General features: G+C 44.4%; 1 protein-coding gene and 1 long non-coding RNA gene across 7 annotated transcripts in view; one reads left to right on the top strand and one right to left on the bottom strand.

The window, feature by feature from the left end:
• The window catches only part of LCA5 (lebercilin LCA5), a 212250-nt gene that overhangs the window by 39751 nt on the left and 155023 nt on the right, over positions 1-17476 (bottom strand). For all 6 annotated transcript variants that reach the window (XM_029595558.1, XM_029595559.1, XM_029595562.1 and 3 more), the window contains one exon: positions 5675-5828. In XM_029595558.1, the coding sequence (XP_029451418.1) occupies positions 5675-5828 (154 nt within the window). The remainder of the gene's footprint in view (positions 1-5674; positions 5829-17476) is intronic.
• The window catches only part of LOC115087879, a 147047-nt gene that overhangs the window by 74478 nt on the left and 55093 nt on the right, over positions 1-17476 (top strand). The gene's annotated exons all lie outside the window — the stretch shown is intronic.

Genomic DNA, 17476 nt, shown 5'->3' with positions numbered 1-17476 from the left:
ACCGATGTTGCCATTGCTCTAATAGAGTGCGCTTTAACGCATCCCGGAAGCGGAAGGCCTGCTTGCTGGTAGCAGAAAGAAATACAGACTGCCAACCAGGAGGACAGGGTCTGCTTGCCCACCAGGATTCCCAGTTTAGTTTTATCAAAGGAAACAAATAGCTAGGTGGACTTCCTATGGGTTGCAGTGCGTTCCAAATAAAAGGTTAGTACACGCTTGCAGTCCAAGGAATGCAAAGCTCGCTCACCTGGATGTGAGTGGAGTCTTGGAAAGAAAGTAGGTAGTATAATGGATTGATTTAAATGAAATTCAGAAACCACCTTTGGTAAAAATTTAGGATGAGTGCGAAGCCCCACACAATCATGGAGAAATTTCATGTAAGGTGGATATGTTACCAGCGCCTGTAGCTCATTGACTCTGGGAGCTGACATTATAATGAGAAGAAAAAGCACTTTCCAAGTGAGATGACGTAGCTCGCAGGAGTGCAGAGGCTCAAACGGAGGTTTCATGAGCCGTGCTAACACCACATTGAGGTCCCAAACAGGGGCCGGAGGGCGCAATGAGGGCTTTAGGTGTAGTAAGCCTCTCATGAAGCGCGCTACGAGGGGTTGTGTTGAAAGCGAAACATCCCCTTATGCCTTTGTGGTATGCGTCTATGGCACTGACATGGACTTGAATGGAAGAAGTTTGGAGACCAGACTCCAACAAGTTCCAGCGGTAGTCTAGGAACTTCGTTGTAGGACAGGTAAAGGGATCTATTTCCTTTGATGTGCACCACAAGGAAAACCGTTTCCATTTGGACCGATAAGATTTTCTGATGGAAGGCTTTCATGAAGCTACGAGGACATGGGAAACATCGTCCGAGAGATTTAGAGATTGTAAAATTAACCTTTCAACATCCAAGCTGACAGGGAGTGGAGGTTCGGGTGATGCAGTTGTCTGTTGTTCTGTGATATCAGAGACAGATCTGAACCTAGGCGAATTTGTTGACAGACTGAGAGGTCGCGAAGGATGGGGAGCAACACCTGGCGCGGCCAGTAAGGGGCTATGAGGATCATGAAGCCCTTGACCTGTCGTAACTTCACAAGAGTCTTGCTTATGAGTGGAAGTGGAGAATAGGCATACAGGAGACCCCTTGACCATGAGAGGGTGAAGGTGTCTCTTGATGGTCTTCTGTGACTGCGATGTAGTGAGCAGAAGTTCTCCACTTTGCAGTTGTGAATAGACACAAAGAGGTCTATACTCCGATACCCCCACTGTTGGAATATCTTCTCCGCCACCGTGGGGGTTCAGGGACCACACGTGGGAATGAAATGTGCGACTGAGTTTGTCCGCAATTACATTGTCCACGCCCGCAGGATAAGTCGCTCTCAGTAGCATGGAATGTGAGAGAACCCAAGCCTAGATTTGTGCTACTTCCTGACACAGTAGGTAAGAGCTGGTTCCTCCTTGCTTGTTGATGAACCACATCGCTACCTGGTTGTCTGTTTGGATTAGGATTGTCTTGTGGGATAGACAATCTTTGAAGGCTATAAGGGCATATCTTATTGCCCTGAGCTCCAGAAAATTTATCTGATGTTGTGATTCTGCTGCAGACCAGGTTCCCTGAGTTTGCAGGTTATTGACATGGGCTCCCCAACCTAGTGTGGAAGCATCTGTTGTCAGCGTTATTTGAGGTTCTGGAGATTGGAAAGGTAGTGCTCTGACTAGATCGGACTCCTGAATCCACCAAGTCAGTGAGAGACGAAGCTGCCTGGTGACGCGGACAATGTTGGACATTGGATGGTGGGCTTGAGACCACTGGGACTTTAAAGTCCACCTTGTTACTATCATGGCAAGGCGAGCCATTGGTGTAGCATGGATCAAGGACGCCAGGTGGCCCAACAAAATGAGAACATGACGAGCCGTTGTGGTTTGGCAAGTTCGAATAGTGTTTGCAAGCATTGCCAGATTATGCGTGCGGTCCTTTGGAAGAAAAGCTTTCGCTTGGATGGTGTTGGGATCCGCTCCAATGAAGGAAAGGAGCTGAGACGGAGTCAGGTTGGACTTTGGATAATTGACTAGGAATCCCAATGATAGTAGTAGTCGCAAAGTGAGATGGAGGGAGTGAAGAACTGCCTCCGCGGCCGGGGTCCTCAATAACCAGTTATCCAGATAAGGATAGACGTGAGTGCCTAGCCGCCTCAAGTATGATGCTACTACTGCTAGGCATTTCGTGAAGACATGAGGTGCTGATGCTAGAACAAACGGAAGCAGATGGTACTGGAAGTGCCGGCATCCGACTAGGAATCAAAGGTATTTTCTGTGAGACGGGGTTAATATGCGTCTTGTAGATCTAGAGAGCAAAGCCAATCTCCCTATTGGAGAAGAGGGAGAAGGGAGCCTAAGGTTACCATCCTGAACTTTTCCTTTCGTAGATGTTTGTTCAGGGCACGAAGATCTAATACGGGACGAATACCTCCCAATTTTTTTGGTATTAAGAAATATTGGGAGTAGAAGCCCTTTCCCCTTTGTAGAGCGGGAATTAGTTCTATGGCATTGGCTTGAAGGTGGAATTTTATTTCCTCCTGTAGAAGTGGAAAGTGGTCGGTTAAATTCCACCCCAGACAAGGTGGAGAGTCCGATGGTGTAGAAAGGAAGTTGAGATGGTAACCTTGAGCCACCACCGACAGGACTTACTGATCTGTGGTGACTGTGCGCCACATGTTGGTGAAATGGCAGGCGGGCCGCCTACTGGCAGAAATGGTAAAGGAGGAAGTTGACAATTGATCTCTAGTGGGGAGTCAAAATCCCGAGGAAGGACCAGGTTGTGAAGCTGGTTGCGCTTTCTGAGTTCAGGCCTGGCGGGCTTGACCTTTTTGATATGGTCTGGTTGGATGAGCCCGGGGTGGAGGAGGGTAGTATTTACGGGTTTTAAAGGTGGTTCTCTTAGCCTCCATTCTAAACAGCCGTTTAGAATGGAGGCTAAAAACAAAAGATTTTACAGCCGAAGAAAGGGATTTAGCAGTAAGGCCATAGATGACTGGTTCAGAATTTTGATGCATGTTTTTCCTCCATGGCCAATAATAGGGCACATAATACATGAAACAGAGAAAGAGGGAACACAAGTGGCCCTTGTGGCCCCAGATTGGGAAAGGAGACCAATCTGCGGATTAAAAAAAAAAAAAAAAGACTTCTAGCCGACTAACCCTTGAGGTTGCCAGGAGTCAAAGGGCTTCTACAAGTCCCAATCACAATGGATAACCAGTCTCAATTCTCACTTACAGCTTAGCTCTTGAGAGGTAAAAACTAATTAAAAAGGGATATTTACCTTTGATGATTAGGACACTATTAAAGGCTAGAAAGAACTCATCTCTAGCCTATGTGCAAATGTGGTGTATTTTTGAAGCATATTGCAAACAGAATAGTTTTATCTCTTTGGCAATCAGAGATTAGGGATATTCTATCCTTTCTTCAAAGGATCTAGATAAAGGATTAGATCTAGATTCAATAAAAGGTACAAACAGCAGCAATTTCATGCTTTAGAAGAACAATTAAAGGGAATTTGATTTGTGTCTCTCTGTATTTTGAATTGTGTATGTTGCCATATGGAAATTGCTTAGGCTTTAAGCCATTAACAAATTTTATTTAGCAGTCCATAAAGATGATTTCCTTTGTTGAGTTAAATGTTTACGCCCACCACAAAGATCAATAATTCCACAATGGAAAATACATTTAATGTTACATGCTTTAATCAAAGCATCCTTTGAAGCTTTGAGTGAAATTTCAATTAAGGACTTAATGTTAAAAGCTGTGTTCCTTAAATCAAATCACTTCAGCTAGGCGAATATCAGACTTACATGTTTTATCTTGTAGGGACCCCTTCCTTAAGTTCACAAAGAAGTCCAGTGACATCTTTTTGCTGAAAGTATATCAGTTTTTCATATTAAACAATTTTTCTGCCAGCTTTCCAGAAGGCAGAATGTAGAGGAGACATAAAATCTCTCAAATTTTAATGTTAAGACTAATTCTTATAAAATATCTAGAAGTAAAAATGATTTTCGTAAATTAAATAATTGTTCACACTGATTGGAGGCGAGACCATCTCTAAAGCTACAACTGCTAGATGGATTAAAGAGACGATACCTTGTAACATATATGCCAAAGTTAAGCCTGCCCTTGACATTATTAAAGCTCATTTGACAAGGGCAATCATCCTCCTGGGCAGACGTAGGAGCAGTAAGGCTAATAAACATATCTAAAGCAACAATCTGGACAACTACCGTAAGTCCTTTTTTGCAAGGCATTACAGATTGGATACCTTTGGTGCATCAGTCCTAAAAGTGGGCTTAATATCCACCTACCCAGAATGAATGGGCTTTGGTATTTCCCATATGTTCTGGCCTAGTGTAGCAAAAAGAGGAGGAAGGAGAAATTATATCTTTCCTGTTAATTTCCTTTCCTTTATTTCTGCTAAACCAGTTAACAAAACCCACCTGGGAAGTTTAGAAAAAAAATAAAAAAAGAAGAAAAGGATTGGTAATTAGAAGTTGTAGAATTTCATTTTCACGTTTCTTCTATGTAAAATGTTGTGTGGCTCAAGATAAAATTTTCTGAAAGGCAACTCTTCTTTTTGAAGCTAATCGATTATGATGTTTGAGCAGATCATCAGAAAGTTTTAACATTTTAATGTTTTTAGAAAGACTAAGTACAAATTTGTAAAATGATTTAAAATTACTGAAGATTAATTATATAGTTAGGTATTTTTTTGATTAGTTATTAAATAAATTAGTTTTGATAGATGAATACTGGCTATACCATTTTCGTGTGTGTCATATGTACCAGTGATGGCATAAAAACAAATCCTCTGCCTCCATCTGCTGGACAAAGGGATGAAACACACATGTTCTTGAATGTTGTAGCAGAAATAATTTCCTTTCCTTTAACAGATAAGAATTTTTCCATTTTGCAAGCCAAGCATTAAAAAAAGGGGGAAGGAAGGCCAAATGGCTACCATCATAGTTAAAAGGCAAGGTAAAAGAGGCTATTATAGACGAAAGAACTTCTTTTGAAAAATGGAAAGAGGATCCATGTGAAGAAAATAGGAAAAAGCATAAGCATCGGCAACTTAGAATCAAAACATTGATAAGGCAGGTAAAAAAATAATTCATAAAGAAGCTACCATAGAAGCAAAAACTCATAAAACGTTTTCAAATACTTCTGAATCAAGAAGCCTGTGCGGGAGTTGGTTGGACTATTAGATGATAAAAGGGGCACAAGGCCATAGCAGAAAAACTAAATGAATTCTTTGCTTCAATGTAACTGATGAGGATGTTGGACAGATACCCATGCTGGAAATGGTATTTATTGGTAATGACTCAGAGGAACTGAAACAAATCATGGTGAACCTGGAAGATATAATAGAACAAACTGACAAACTAAAGAGTAGCAAATCACCTGGACCAGACAAGTCTGTCCTCATCTCTATGGCCTTGATGGATGGCACTCAGTCACTACCAACATGCTGGCATTGATCCTTCTGGTTTCAACTAGACTGTACCATCGCCAGTGATGCTAAGTCATCCTCCCTTTATCGCATCCAGTATACCAAAAAAAGTAGTGCCAATATAGTTATTCTTCTGCTTCTATATATTTTTTTCCCATTTTATTATGCTAACAGTTTTAGCTCACTTACCATCACGCAGTTTCTGGGCTTTTTCTTCCAGAGCCTGCTGTTCTTGATCCCTTTTCAGCTTTTCTTCCTTTTCTCTTTTCCGTTCTTGCCACTCTCTCTCTTGCCTTAAGCGTTCTGCTTCTTCTTTCAGCACTCTCTCTAGATTTTCTTTTTCCTTAACAAATATGGGCAAAGAAAATTAGAGAAAGGTTTACTTTTTTCCTTGGGATTCTTTAGGGCTGGGTGTACTAAGGGTATTGCTACCTGGTGAGGACAATTTTCAAATCTTTTTACATAGCTGCCTAAAAAGCCTCCTTGAAAACTGCCCTCCTCCCAAGTCTGTGGGATAAAAGTATGTGCACTAGTCACAGCATATGTACTTTTACATGCTCGAAGAAAGGAATGGACATGAGGCAGACAGAGAAAGGTCAGAGGAAGCAAAGTATGCTCTGGGCTTTCACTATTTGCTCGTCCATAGCCAGCCTAATTTTCAAAGGGAAAACTGGCACAATCTGTGGGACTGCAAACACTACACTATTACGAAAATAGCCCAGTAATCATCTTAGGGAAAGAAACAGGTTGAATACAACTAGCTGCAATGCAGAAAATATAGGACTGGATAGTTGCTAAATATTTTTCAAGAGCAGTGTGAAAGCAATTTCCCCAGTAATTAATAATTTGCTGTCAAAACAACTCCTTTGGGTCCCTAAAATATTCCTATGTTTAATATATCCAAGTAGCTGGTCCCCTAAGAAGAGACTAATAATGCACTTTTGAATGCAGTAGATACACACTAGCTGCCAGTTGGAAAAAGATTAAAGAAAGGTTTATAGCAGAGTTTGGAAGTTTATTATTTGAGTTACCTCACAGCTGTTCAACGAAATGGGGTATCCTATCATGTGCTGGTTTGGGAACCATTTTTGTTATGATATAGAAAATCCAGTTAACCATTGTATTAGATTTAAGAATATGTGTGTGTGGGGGGGGGGGGGGGGGGGCGGAGGGAGGTATAAAATGGTTAATAGGGCTGAAAGTATGTATAGGTGAAGTATAGGTGAAATATAAGTCTGAAGTGAGATGTTTCTGGACCTATATATTCATTATCGATGTTGATGTCTTAATAAAAAAATTAATTTAAAAACAACAAAAATCAAAACAGTATAAAAGTAATGACAGATTGTAAGAGCCCTCAAATCTAAGGTTTTATTGATACTCCCAGAAATGCCCAGGTGGTTTAGAACAGGTTATTGCAGGTAACAATACGATGAAAGAGAGAGAAAGTTGAAAACATTTTAACTCTGTCTTTTACATGTGGAACAAGTAAAGCTATGCTTATCAATATAAAAGAAAAGGTTTATTTGTTTATTTCATATTTGCTTCAATTAAAACCTGCTAATGTAGGAGGATAACAGTGATCAGAGATGACTTCACTGCTGTGGAGTGAAAGTTAATAAATGGTCGTCTGACAGTAATCCAATGGAGTCACATACACGGATAACATAACTTATGTGCATTGGAGGATGTCTGGAGAATTTTCCCAAAGAAGCTTATAAGCATGTGTAGGAACAGAGCTTCATGACACCAGACCAACTCTCAATTTAATTAGCAAAGAGAGAAAGCGATAAAGAATAATTCCCAAAACGTGAGAGCATTAGGTTATGCGTCAATCTTACTTATTATACAGGTGTTCTCTGAAGACACAAGATCAACAAGTTGATCGCAAGACTACCACATGCATCAAATGGAATGTTTTCTAGAACTTTCCCGTAAAAACTAGCAAATCTTTGTAACCTGGCTAAGGCCACTAGAAAGGAGTTCTGAAGAGTTCCTGCTCTCTAAAGAGTTCAACAAGAGGACAGAGAGTTCTGATTTTACAGTGCTTTGCAAGTTGCAAGATCTTTCCTATGTAAGAGGGTCTTGGAAGGGTTCACAGGAGTGTACAAATAGTGTTGAGTGATAGCAAGAGGTGTCATTCGCCCAAAGGGGATGGGTTTGATGAAAGGGCATAAAGGTGCTTCCACAAGCACTTGGGGAGAAGCACGGGAAGAGGAGGAGAAGAGAGGTATTAGGCTCCTTGCACAGGATCCCTAGCTAAGAGAAGAATCTGTTTTGAAGCTAGCAGCATTCCAGACTACTGTGTCATCCAGAACATCAGACTTCAAGGAAAAGAGGAACTGTTCTACCTGGAGTAGCCAACAATGGATGACTTTGTTATGGCATTTTGCTGAGAATTTATGGGATTGGAGCCCTGGCAGAAGAAAGGATTTAGCAACTGATCTTTAATTCCTTGGAGTGAAGGAGTATGAAGCGGAAAGACTATAATTGTACTTCAATTTAATGGTTTTCTCCTCTTATTTCTTTTTTTTTTAATTCTTGAATTATAACAGGCAAAGCAAAATAATATGCAATTTTACAAATAAAGTATCAAAATAAAGCAATATATCATTAATTACCCTTATAATCAAATAACAGTAATATCTAAAGAAAAACGTATACCATTGAAGAAGAATCAAAATAAGCTCCTCTTATTTCTGATATTGAGACCTCTTTTGGAGGATTAAAACTTTCTACATTTTGTCTTTGTGGTCTTTACAATAAATTCTACTTTGTTTAGAACCAAAATAAAAGGTGTGGACATTGAGTTTGTGGCCAATCTCCCCTTGGGCCTTCTAGAATATTTCTGGTCCACAAGTGATTACCGTATATATTCGTGTATAAATTGATCTCATGTCTAAGTCGATAAATGAATTTTGATGTCAAAATCGCCTATGTGCATTCACCCGTGTATAAGTACAGGTTTAAAATGAGCAATCTATCAGGAAGATAAGAATTCAAGAAAAGCCATGTCCATACTGAAAAACATCATGCAGTGCGTTAACTTTAAAACAGGTCAACGGCACGACCAAAGTTAGCCACATAATTTAAGCAGTTAACGGTTAATATTAGAGTTAGCCACTTAACTTGTGCAGCTAATTCCACTCTGTTTCAGCGGTTGGCATGCATGTATGCGTAAACCTTGAGAAGAGTATACTATACGTATAAAGTATGCATGGATAGTATATGCAGATAGTACGTGTGTACGAGTATATATGGTAATCTTTGTGGACGAACCCCATTCCGGGGTGCAGCAGTTTCACTCACCCTCTCTGCAGTCTCCGATGGCAGCCCCCGTGGAAAGGGGTGGCTACATCTTCATTGAACATGCATGGGGTTTCCCTTCAATTGAAGCAAGCCCCACATAAACCTGATAACCGAACAGAAAATGGGGTTCCTTTCTTCAAAATGATGATAAACACCAAATATACTAACGTAAACCCCAAATTGGTTTTGAGACTATACTCAGATACAGCAGTTTTTATGTGGAGCAAGAAAAGGGATCTAAGGCCTTTTTCTCACACCCAAAGACAAACCTTCATTTGAGGTCCTTCCACTTTAGTGGATTCCTTTCTAGAAGTCAGAAGAATTTGAGAGACTGTCAGAGAACCCAAAGGATTGTTTTATGTCCACCTCAATGTCGAAGCACTAAGGGATAGAGAATAAATATTGGGGTAGAACAACAAGTCTTGGTTCTGTGTGATTAGAGTTGGAACCCCAGAAGAAAAACTAAATGTCTCAATCTGTCAAAAAGAATCTATAATGATCATAGCTCTCCAGTTCTTTGCGAGTTTTATTAAGGACCTTTCTCATTATTAGGTACTGGAGGATATTTTAGGAAGAGTGTAATTATTTTAAGTTGCTGTTATTGTTGTTTTTGTATATGTTAAGGCCAATATTTTAAAAAGCCTCCAATGGAAAACTTGTTTGGCTCAAGTTAGCTGGATATATAATAAGACCCGTGGCAAAACAGGCGCTAGTTATGAGCGTGGATTTTGATCATTGTGCGCGGATGAAGCTGCCGCTTTTGCGGGATGTAAAAACAAATTATGCAAATGATTTGTATGCAGAAATCCACGCACATACGAAAAAATGCATGTACCTAAGCATGGCAAGGGCCTATGTAATAAGCAGCCGCATCCGTGCTCAAAACCTGTGCTGATAATCTGCGCATAAAAGCAAATGAGCAAACAGGTCTCCTATTAAGTGAAAATATGACCCTGGAAAGTATTTTTAATATTTCAAATAACTGTACTGCAGAAAACATGGCAAATATTTTCATGGATGCTAATTCACACTGGAATAGCAGTGAGATAGGTGCTCAGTTGGGCACCAATCTGGATGCTCCGGTGCCGATATAGGCATTCAACCAGGAGTGAATATGGATGCTCTGGTGCCCAGAAAGGCACCTAGTTAATCTTGCCGCTCAAGTGCTGAACTAGGCGCTTACTTGGTTGCGAATCTATATGATCGGGCACCCAGAAAGGCGGCTAGCTAAGAATTCCAAAACTAAGGGAATATCCACCTTGAGAGGCTGAGAACCTCACTCAGTACACATCAGGCCTTGAAAACTTTCCAAACTCTAACATAGGCCAGAGATGTAGAAAATTTTCTAGCTTGAATCAAAGTGGAAATCACAGCAGGTGAATAACCACATTTCAACAACCAAACCCTTTCAATGGCCAAACCACAAGACAAAACCAACCTGGTTGGTCATGTAGAATGGGTCCTTGCCTCAATACATCCTTCCAAAGCAGTAGCTTGAGGGGACTATCCACCAGCAGCCTTTGTAGATCGGCATACCACAACTTCCGGGCCCAATCAGGGGCCACCAAAAGGATGGTGTTGATTTGACTTTAAAGCATCGATGCTCAGTGCTTTAGGGTCCTGTCTGCGACTGAAAACCGCTGAACTTTTCCATTGTCAGAGGTCGACAACAAGTCTAGGTACGGCACTCCACAAGGAGCTGAAAGGTTTCGTCCACTAGCTCCCATTTTTCCTGGCTCCAAGTTTCTCCTGGTGAGGAAGTCTGCTCTGATATTGTCCTTTCTGACAATGTGAAAGACAGATATGGCTAGAAGATGTTGCTCTGCCCATACCATGAGCACATCTTATCACCTCCAACACCTGCTGACTCTTGGTTCCACCCCGATTGATGTAGGCAACTGTCGTCGCATTAATTGAACTTATCTGGAACGCCCGAGGATCTAGATGCTCGATGAACTACAAGCACACTAGCCGAAACGCCTGTGTTTCCAAATGGTTGATGCTCCACTGACTGTCTTCAGCATTCCAGCAACCTTGCACCATCAACTCTTGAAAGTTGATGGTGCAAGAAGGCTCGCATCTGTCATGAGCACCAACCAATCCGGCATCTTCAGGGAAACTCCCTTCCTGAGATTATCTGCCTGCAACTACCACTGCAACCAAGTCCTCATCTCCGATGATAGGAGAAGCCTCACCTCATAGTCCTGCGGCTGCAGGTTCCATCGGGAAAGCAATGTGAGTTGAAAAGGTCGCATATGTGTCCTTGTCCAGGGAACTACTTACAATGCTGCAAACACCAATTCCAGGACCTGTAGATAAGATTACACTGTCGTGCTAATAGTGTTTGTCAGGGTTTGGACTTGAGCAATCAACCTTTGGATTAGACTATCCAGCAGAAACACTCTGCCCTGCTTCGTATCGAAGAGAACACTGAGATACTCCAGAGTCTGAGATGGCTGCAAACTGTTCTTGGCTTGAATCAACCAGTCATCCAGATATGGGTGAACCAGAATGCCATCCTTAGACAATGTTGTGACTACCACCACCATGACCTTGGAGAAGGTCCTGGGCACAATGGTCAGCTTGAAAGACAAGGCCTGAAACTGGTAATGGTGACCCAGAATGGCAAACCATAGGAACTGTTGATGTTCCCGGCAAATATGGATATGGAGATATGCCTCCGTGAGATGCAAAGGTGGGTAGGGAGAATACAAGGAATTGCCCTGATTGTACTGCCATTATATCTAAGCACACCATTTCCATTCGGAAATGAATGACCCGCAAAAGATGATAGACTCTATTGAGATCCAGGATTGGCCGAAAGCACCCTTCTTTTTTTGGTATGACAAAATAAATAGAATATCATCCTGTATTTTGCTGCAATTCAGGAATGGGGATCATGGCTTTCAGGTCCAACAGCCTTTGCAATATAGTTTCCACTGTTAACCTCTTCTGAGGGGAGTTGCATGGAGATATCATAAAGGCATCCAGAGGAATGCAAAGAAATTCCAGAGCATAGCCATCCCAAACCATTTCGAGGATCCATTGATCTGATGTAATCTGGACCCACCTGTGATAAAAGCGAGATAGATGCCCACATATCTCTTGAACCAACAGGTAAGCCTGCAAATCTTCATGAAGATTGAGGGGCTCCACTTCTATAGCCTGCATCCTTCCGAGGCCTCCTGGGGTAAAAAGACTGAGACCTACCAAAGGGACAGGATCTCAAGGAAAAAAAACCTCCCTTATAAAGACGAAAATGACGGTAGTCTTGACAGCAGCCACTTGCCCAAAAAGTCTGAGAAACTGGCTTCTTATCCTTTGACAAGCAAGAGACCTGGGCTTCCCCCCAATTTGCCATCTTTTCCAACTCGCTGCCAAACAAAAGCGAACTCTGAAGGGCATCTTGGTGAAACTAGACTTAGAAATAGTGTCGGCTAACCAATTGCGCAGCCACAACTGCCATCTAGCTGTTATAATAGAAGCAACTCCTCTGGCAGCTACACGAACCAAGTCACAGCCCGCATCAGCTAAGGCAAGCAGGCCCCGGCTGCACCATAACTCCGCTATCCAAAACGGTGCTGCCAGAGTCTTGAGAAAGATATAAGGTAGCTCAAGCTACCAGGGCACAACAAGAAGCATTTGCAAATTCATCGCCACTGCTTCAAAGGCTTGCCTAAGGATAGACTCAATCCTCCGATCCTGAGGATGGTGGTTTGCTTAGTGACAGAATACACCAAAGCATCTACCTTCAGGAAATACAACTGCTTTCTGGCCTGAAGATCCAAGGGATATACACCCGCCAATGCACGCTCCCTTTTAAAGCTCACCTCTGGTGTGCTCCATTCAAGGTCATTCAACTTTGAAGCATTGCGTAGGGTGACCAATATAGGGTCCTTCTTCTGCACACTTGAAGAGTCACCCCCAGCCACTCCGAGGATCTTAAAAGTGTTGTGACCATCGCTGCCTGACGTCTCCACTATGCCCACCTTACCGTTTTGGCAACTCCCTCTTTGCTTGTTGGAAATTTGGCTGCCGCGGCATCATCTTGCCGTTCCCTTCCGGTGTCCCTGGACGAGCTGGATGCTGCGCTCCGCCATGTTTCCCAGCAGCCTAAGGGTGCACACGTGGGACGGCCCCGACTCAAGTACCAGCAGTGGTGCGAACCTCAGGGGGGTCCTCCTGAGGTGACGTCATCCTCACCGGATATTTAAGGTCTCTGACATCCCTAACGAATCGCTTTCCTCCAGGTATCGGCGGATGGGATTCGTTCTCCGCATACCTTGCTACTCTGCCTCCTCAGACTTACCAGGGGTACCCACTCCTCGGGGCCTCGCTTTCTCTTTGCTTTTCAGATCGCAGTCTGGAACCGGTACTCGCTCCTCGAGGGCCCACGTTCCCGGACTTGCTACTGAATACCACTTCTGCCAGGAAGTCATCGCTGCCTACAACACCAGTGAGTTACCATCTCTCTCTCAGAGCGTTCCCTGGAACCAGGAACTCGCTCCTCGAGGGCCTACTTCATTCCAGCTCCTGGGCTGCTTCTAAGAGACTATTGTGTGAGTGTTACCATCAAGGTTCTGTTCCTGAACTCTGTATACCCTGCCTACTCACTATATTCAGTTTCTCTACAGCTCAGTTATCCAGGATCGCTGTTCCAGTATCTGAGGGACTACAGCCCAGCCGGGCACTACCAGCTCACTACTACCACCTCTGGTGGTTCCATATAGTGTTTAATAAAAGAACTACTGTGTGTCTGTTTCCGTACTCTGAGCCTGACCGGTGGTCCCTCTCGGGATCTTCCCCCGGGGGCGTGATCATCTGCCACTGGCCCAAGGATCCACCCACAACTACCACGAACACTAACAGATTGCTAACTCCATGGATCCGGCACAACTTAATGCCTTGCAGGCCATACCGGGCCTGGCCCAGCGCATTGTGGAGCAGCAAGACGCCTTGGAGAAACTTACTTCAGCATTTCATCAGCTACACAAACAGAAGATTCAAGGCACAGCTTCCAACCATGAAGGTCAGTTACAGGAGGTAACTTTAAAAACTGCTGAACCACTGGCGGCTCCAATCCGCTTTTCTGTTGAAATCCAAAAGGCCCGGGGCTTTTTAAACCAGTGCTGCATGCATTTTGTCTTACAGCCATCTTTATTTCCTACGGCTCTTTCCAAGACTACCTATATCCTGTCTTACCTGGATGATAAGGCCTTGTCTTGGGCATCGACCTTGTGGGAGCACAAGGACCCCATTTTGCAGGACATAGAAGGATTTATGGACTTGTTTAAATCCGTTTTCAATGACCCTGCTCGAACTGCTGTAGCCGGTTCTGCTTTGGTGGAATTGAAGCAAGGCAGCAGATCATTGGCTGAATTTGCCATAGAGTTCAAAACTCTTGCGGCAGAACTCCGCTGGGACCCAAATGTCTCAAGACACTCTCTTTTGCAGAGGTTTGGATACCTGTTTAAAGGACGAGCTGGCTGCTCGCGAAACACCTGACTCACTGGACGAATTAGTAGCCTTGGCCACTCAGATTGATCACCGGCACCGGGACAAAGTGAAGGAACTCCGGCCTAAGCTGTTACCTGGGTTGAAACAGGCTAGTTCTATATCCGCACCTCGGATGGTTCCAGTAATTCTTGCTGCTGATAAAGATGAACTGATGCAACTTGGTCATGGACATTTAACTTCCAAAGAAAGACGACTTCGGAAAAAGCGCAGCCTTTGCATGTACTGTGGTCAGCCCGGCCATAATGTCTCTACATGCTCCATTCGTCCGGAAAACGGACGGGCCTAAGTCCTGCAGGAGGACTGTTCTTAGGCCATACCACGCCCTCTCCTCCACTTTCTCTTTCAGTTTCTTTGACTTACGGACTGGTCACAGTTCAGACTCCTGCCCCGGTGGACTCAGGAGCAGAAGGCAACTTCATTCTCAGACGTCTAGTGGAAGACTTAAGGAGTCCCCTCATCAAGCTGAAAGATCCACTACTGTGTGATCATTTGAAGTGGGCTATGGACGTTCCCCAACACCGCCACTTCCACTGAAGCTCAGTGACGTCCCAGCAGCTCAGTCCACTGCTGCTGATATTCATAACGCTTTCCATGTTTCACTTCTGAAACCACTCATACTCAGCGAATTTTCTTCCAAACCTCAAGATCCACCTGATATCAATGCAGAAGACGACTTAGAATTCAAAGTCGAAGAGGTCCTGATGTTCGTAAAAGAGGCAATACTTTTGAATACCTTCTAAAGTGGGAAGGTTTCGGCCCCGAAGAAAACACTTGGGAGCCTCAGACCAATATTCTGGACAAAGAGATGCTTCGTCAGTTCCACCTCGAGCATCCTTCAAAACCCAAGCCTGGTACCCGAAGAGGAAATCGCCCTTTGAAGGGAGGTACTGTTGCGACCATCGCTGCCCGACATCTCCACTGCGCCCACCTTACCGCTTTGGCGACTCCCTCTTTGCCTGTTGGAAGTTTAGCTGCCACTCGTCATCTTGCCGTTCCCCTTCGGCGTCCCCGGACCGGCTGGACGCTGCGCTCCGCCATGTTTCCCCGCAGGCTAAGGGTGTGCGGTGCGGCCCCGACTCAAGTACCAGCAGTGGTGCGAACCTCAGGGGCGTCCCCCTGAGGTGACGTCATCCTCACCGGATATTGAAGGTCTCTGAAATCGCTAACGAATCGAGTTAGCAAGTGCTTTCCTCCAGGTATCGGCGGATGGGATTCGCTCTCCGCATACCTTGCTACTCTGCCTCCTCGGACTTACCAGGGGTACCCGCTCCTCGGGGGCCTCGCTTTCTCTTTGCTTTTCAGATCACTGTCTGGAACCGGTACTCGCTCCTCGAGGGCCCACGTTCCCGGACTTGCTACTGAATACCACTTCTGCCAGGAAGTCATCGCTGCCTACAACACCAGTGAGTTACCATCTCTCTCTCAGAGCATCCCCTGGAACCAGGTACTCGCTCTTTGAGGGTCTACTTCATTCCAGCTCCTGGGCTGCTTCTAAGAGACTATTGTGTGAGTCCATCAAGGTTCTGTTCCTGAACTCTGCATACCCTGCCTACTCACTATATTCAGTTTCTCACAGGACAAGCAGGATGGTAGTCCTCACATATGGGTGAGTCAACATTATTAGGGGATAATTGCAGGCTGAGAATGCTCAGTGCACTCAGTGTGCCAGTGTCAGTCAAAGCTTTGTAGAAACTTTGATAAAAGTTTTCCGTACAGGGCTCCATCCTGTGATGTCACCCATATGTGAGGACTAACATCCTGCTGTCCTGTGAGAACACCTGTTACAGGTAAGCAACACTTGCTTTCTCTACAGTTCAGTTATCCAGGATCGCTGTTCCAGTATCTGAGGGACTACAGCCCAGCCGAGCACTTTTCAGTTCACTACTGCCACCTCTGGTGGTTCCATATACTGTTTAATAAAAGAACTAGTGTGTGTCTGTCTCCATACTCTGAGCCTGACCAGTGGTCCCTCTCGGGATCTTCCCCCGGGGGCATGGTCATCTGCCACCGGCCCAAAGATCCACCCACAACTACCACGAACACTAACAAAAAGTCTGCGAGATCAGGCTTGGCAACTCATCTCTGTGAAAGAAATGGAGAAGAGTCCTATGTGGCACCACATCTGGGGAAATTTCCCCTTCCTCACTAGGGGAGCCACCACAGTCATCATCAGTGTCATCTTGATCCACATCCAATCAAACATTTTCAGGACGTGATATGCCACGGCATTTGCCCATGGTGACAGACACAAGGCAACTCCAAGTGCGTGAACCTAAACGAGCAAGTATCACTGACTCAGACAGATGCCCCTGTAGAAAGGTCTGTAGTCCTTGAAAGAATTCCACCCGGGAAAAGGAAGATGGCTCCACACCAGGCTCCATAGGCCCGAACCTGACATCCTGAGAGAGAGTCACCCCAGAAGACGAGTCAGCCAATGGATCAACTGAAGGAGGGGAGACCCCTGTCATGACGCCTCTGGTCTCACTCCCTTCAGACCATGGGGATGGACCAACATCAGCAAAATCAGTAGGAGGCAAATCCCTACAAGCATCCAGGCAGCGCTGTCATAGGTTTGCAGAAAGCGCCAGCTGTGTGTCCAGAAAAAATGCCTAGCAATATGTGTGTAAAAAGCAAGCCCAAACTAGACACACAAAAACGTGCATCCAGAAAAAATGCTCAGCAACTCGCACCCAACAGAAAACGCAGATCTAGGCGTACAAGGAGGCACGCAGGCACGCACTGACACACAAAACCACGCAAATTAACCACTGCGGTCTAACACATGCTAAGAAGGACAAGCCTGAGAGTGGGGCCTAGCTAAAAGGCTGATCAACCTGCTGTGATTCAGCTGTCTGAACACATCATAGAACTCCCGAGATGTGAATGCTGAGTTAGACCCAATAGGAAGAATCCTCACTAAAACAGTTCTTACCTTCTTTTTTTCTTTTTATTAATATTAAGTAAAATCTTATACCTGAGCTCAGCCCTCCCTGGCTGAGAGCAGGAACAGGTCCTGGCTATGGGGGGAGAGGGCGAAAGCCTTCACCCCTGAGCCTCTTTCGGCCTGCAACCGCTAATTATTTGTCCTCGCCAACCTTGGCTACCAGACTGAATGCTCTCTATTGAGGGAGGGGCTGAACTGTATCACCTCAGGAGGCAAGTGGT

This window comes from Rhinatrema bivittatum, chromosome 3, assembly GCF_901001135.1.
Source record: "Rhinatrema bivittatum chromosome 3, aRhiBiv1.1, whole genome shotgun sequence".
In the NCBI taxonomy this organism is placed as follows: domain Eukaryota; kingdom Metazoa; phylum Chordata; class Amphibia; order Gymnophiona; family Rhinatrematidae; genus Rhinatrema; species Rhinatrema bivittatum.
This window is presented reverse-complemented; position numbering and strand designations above follow the sequence as displayed.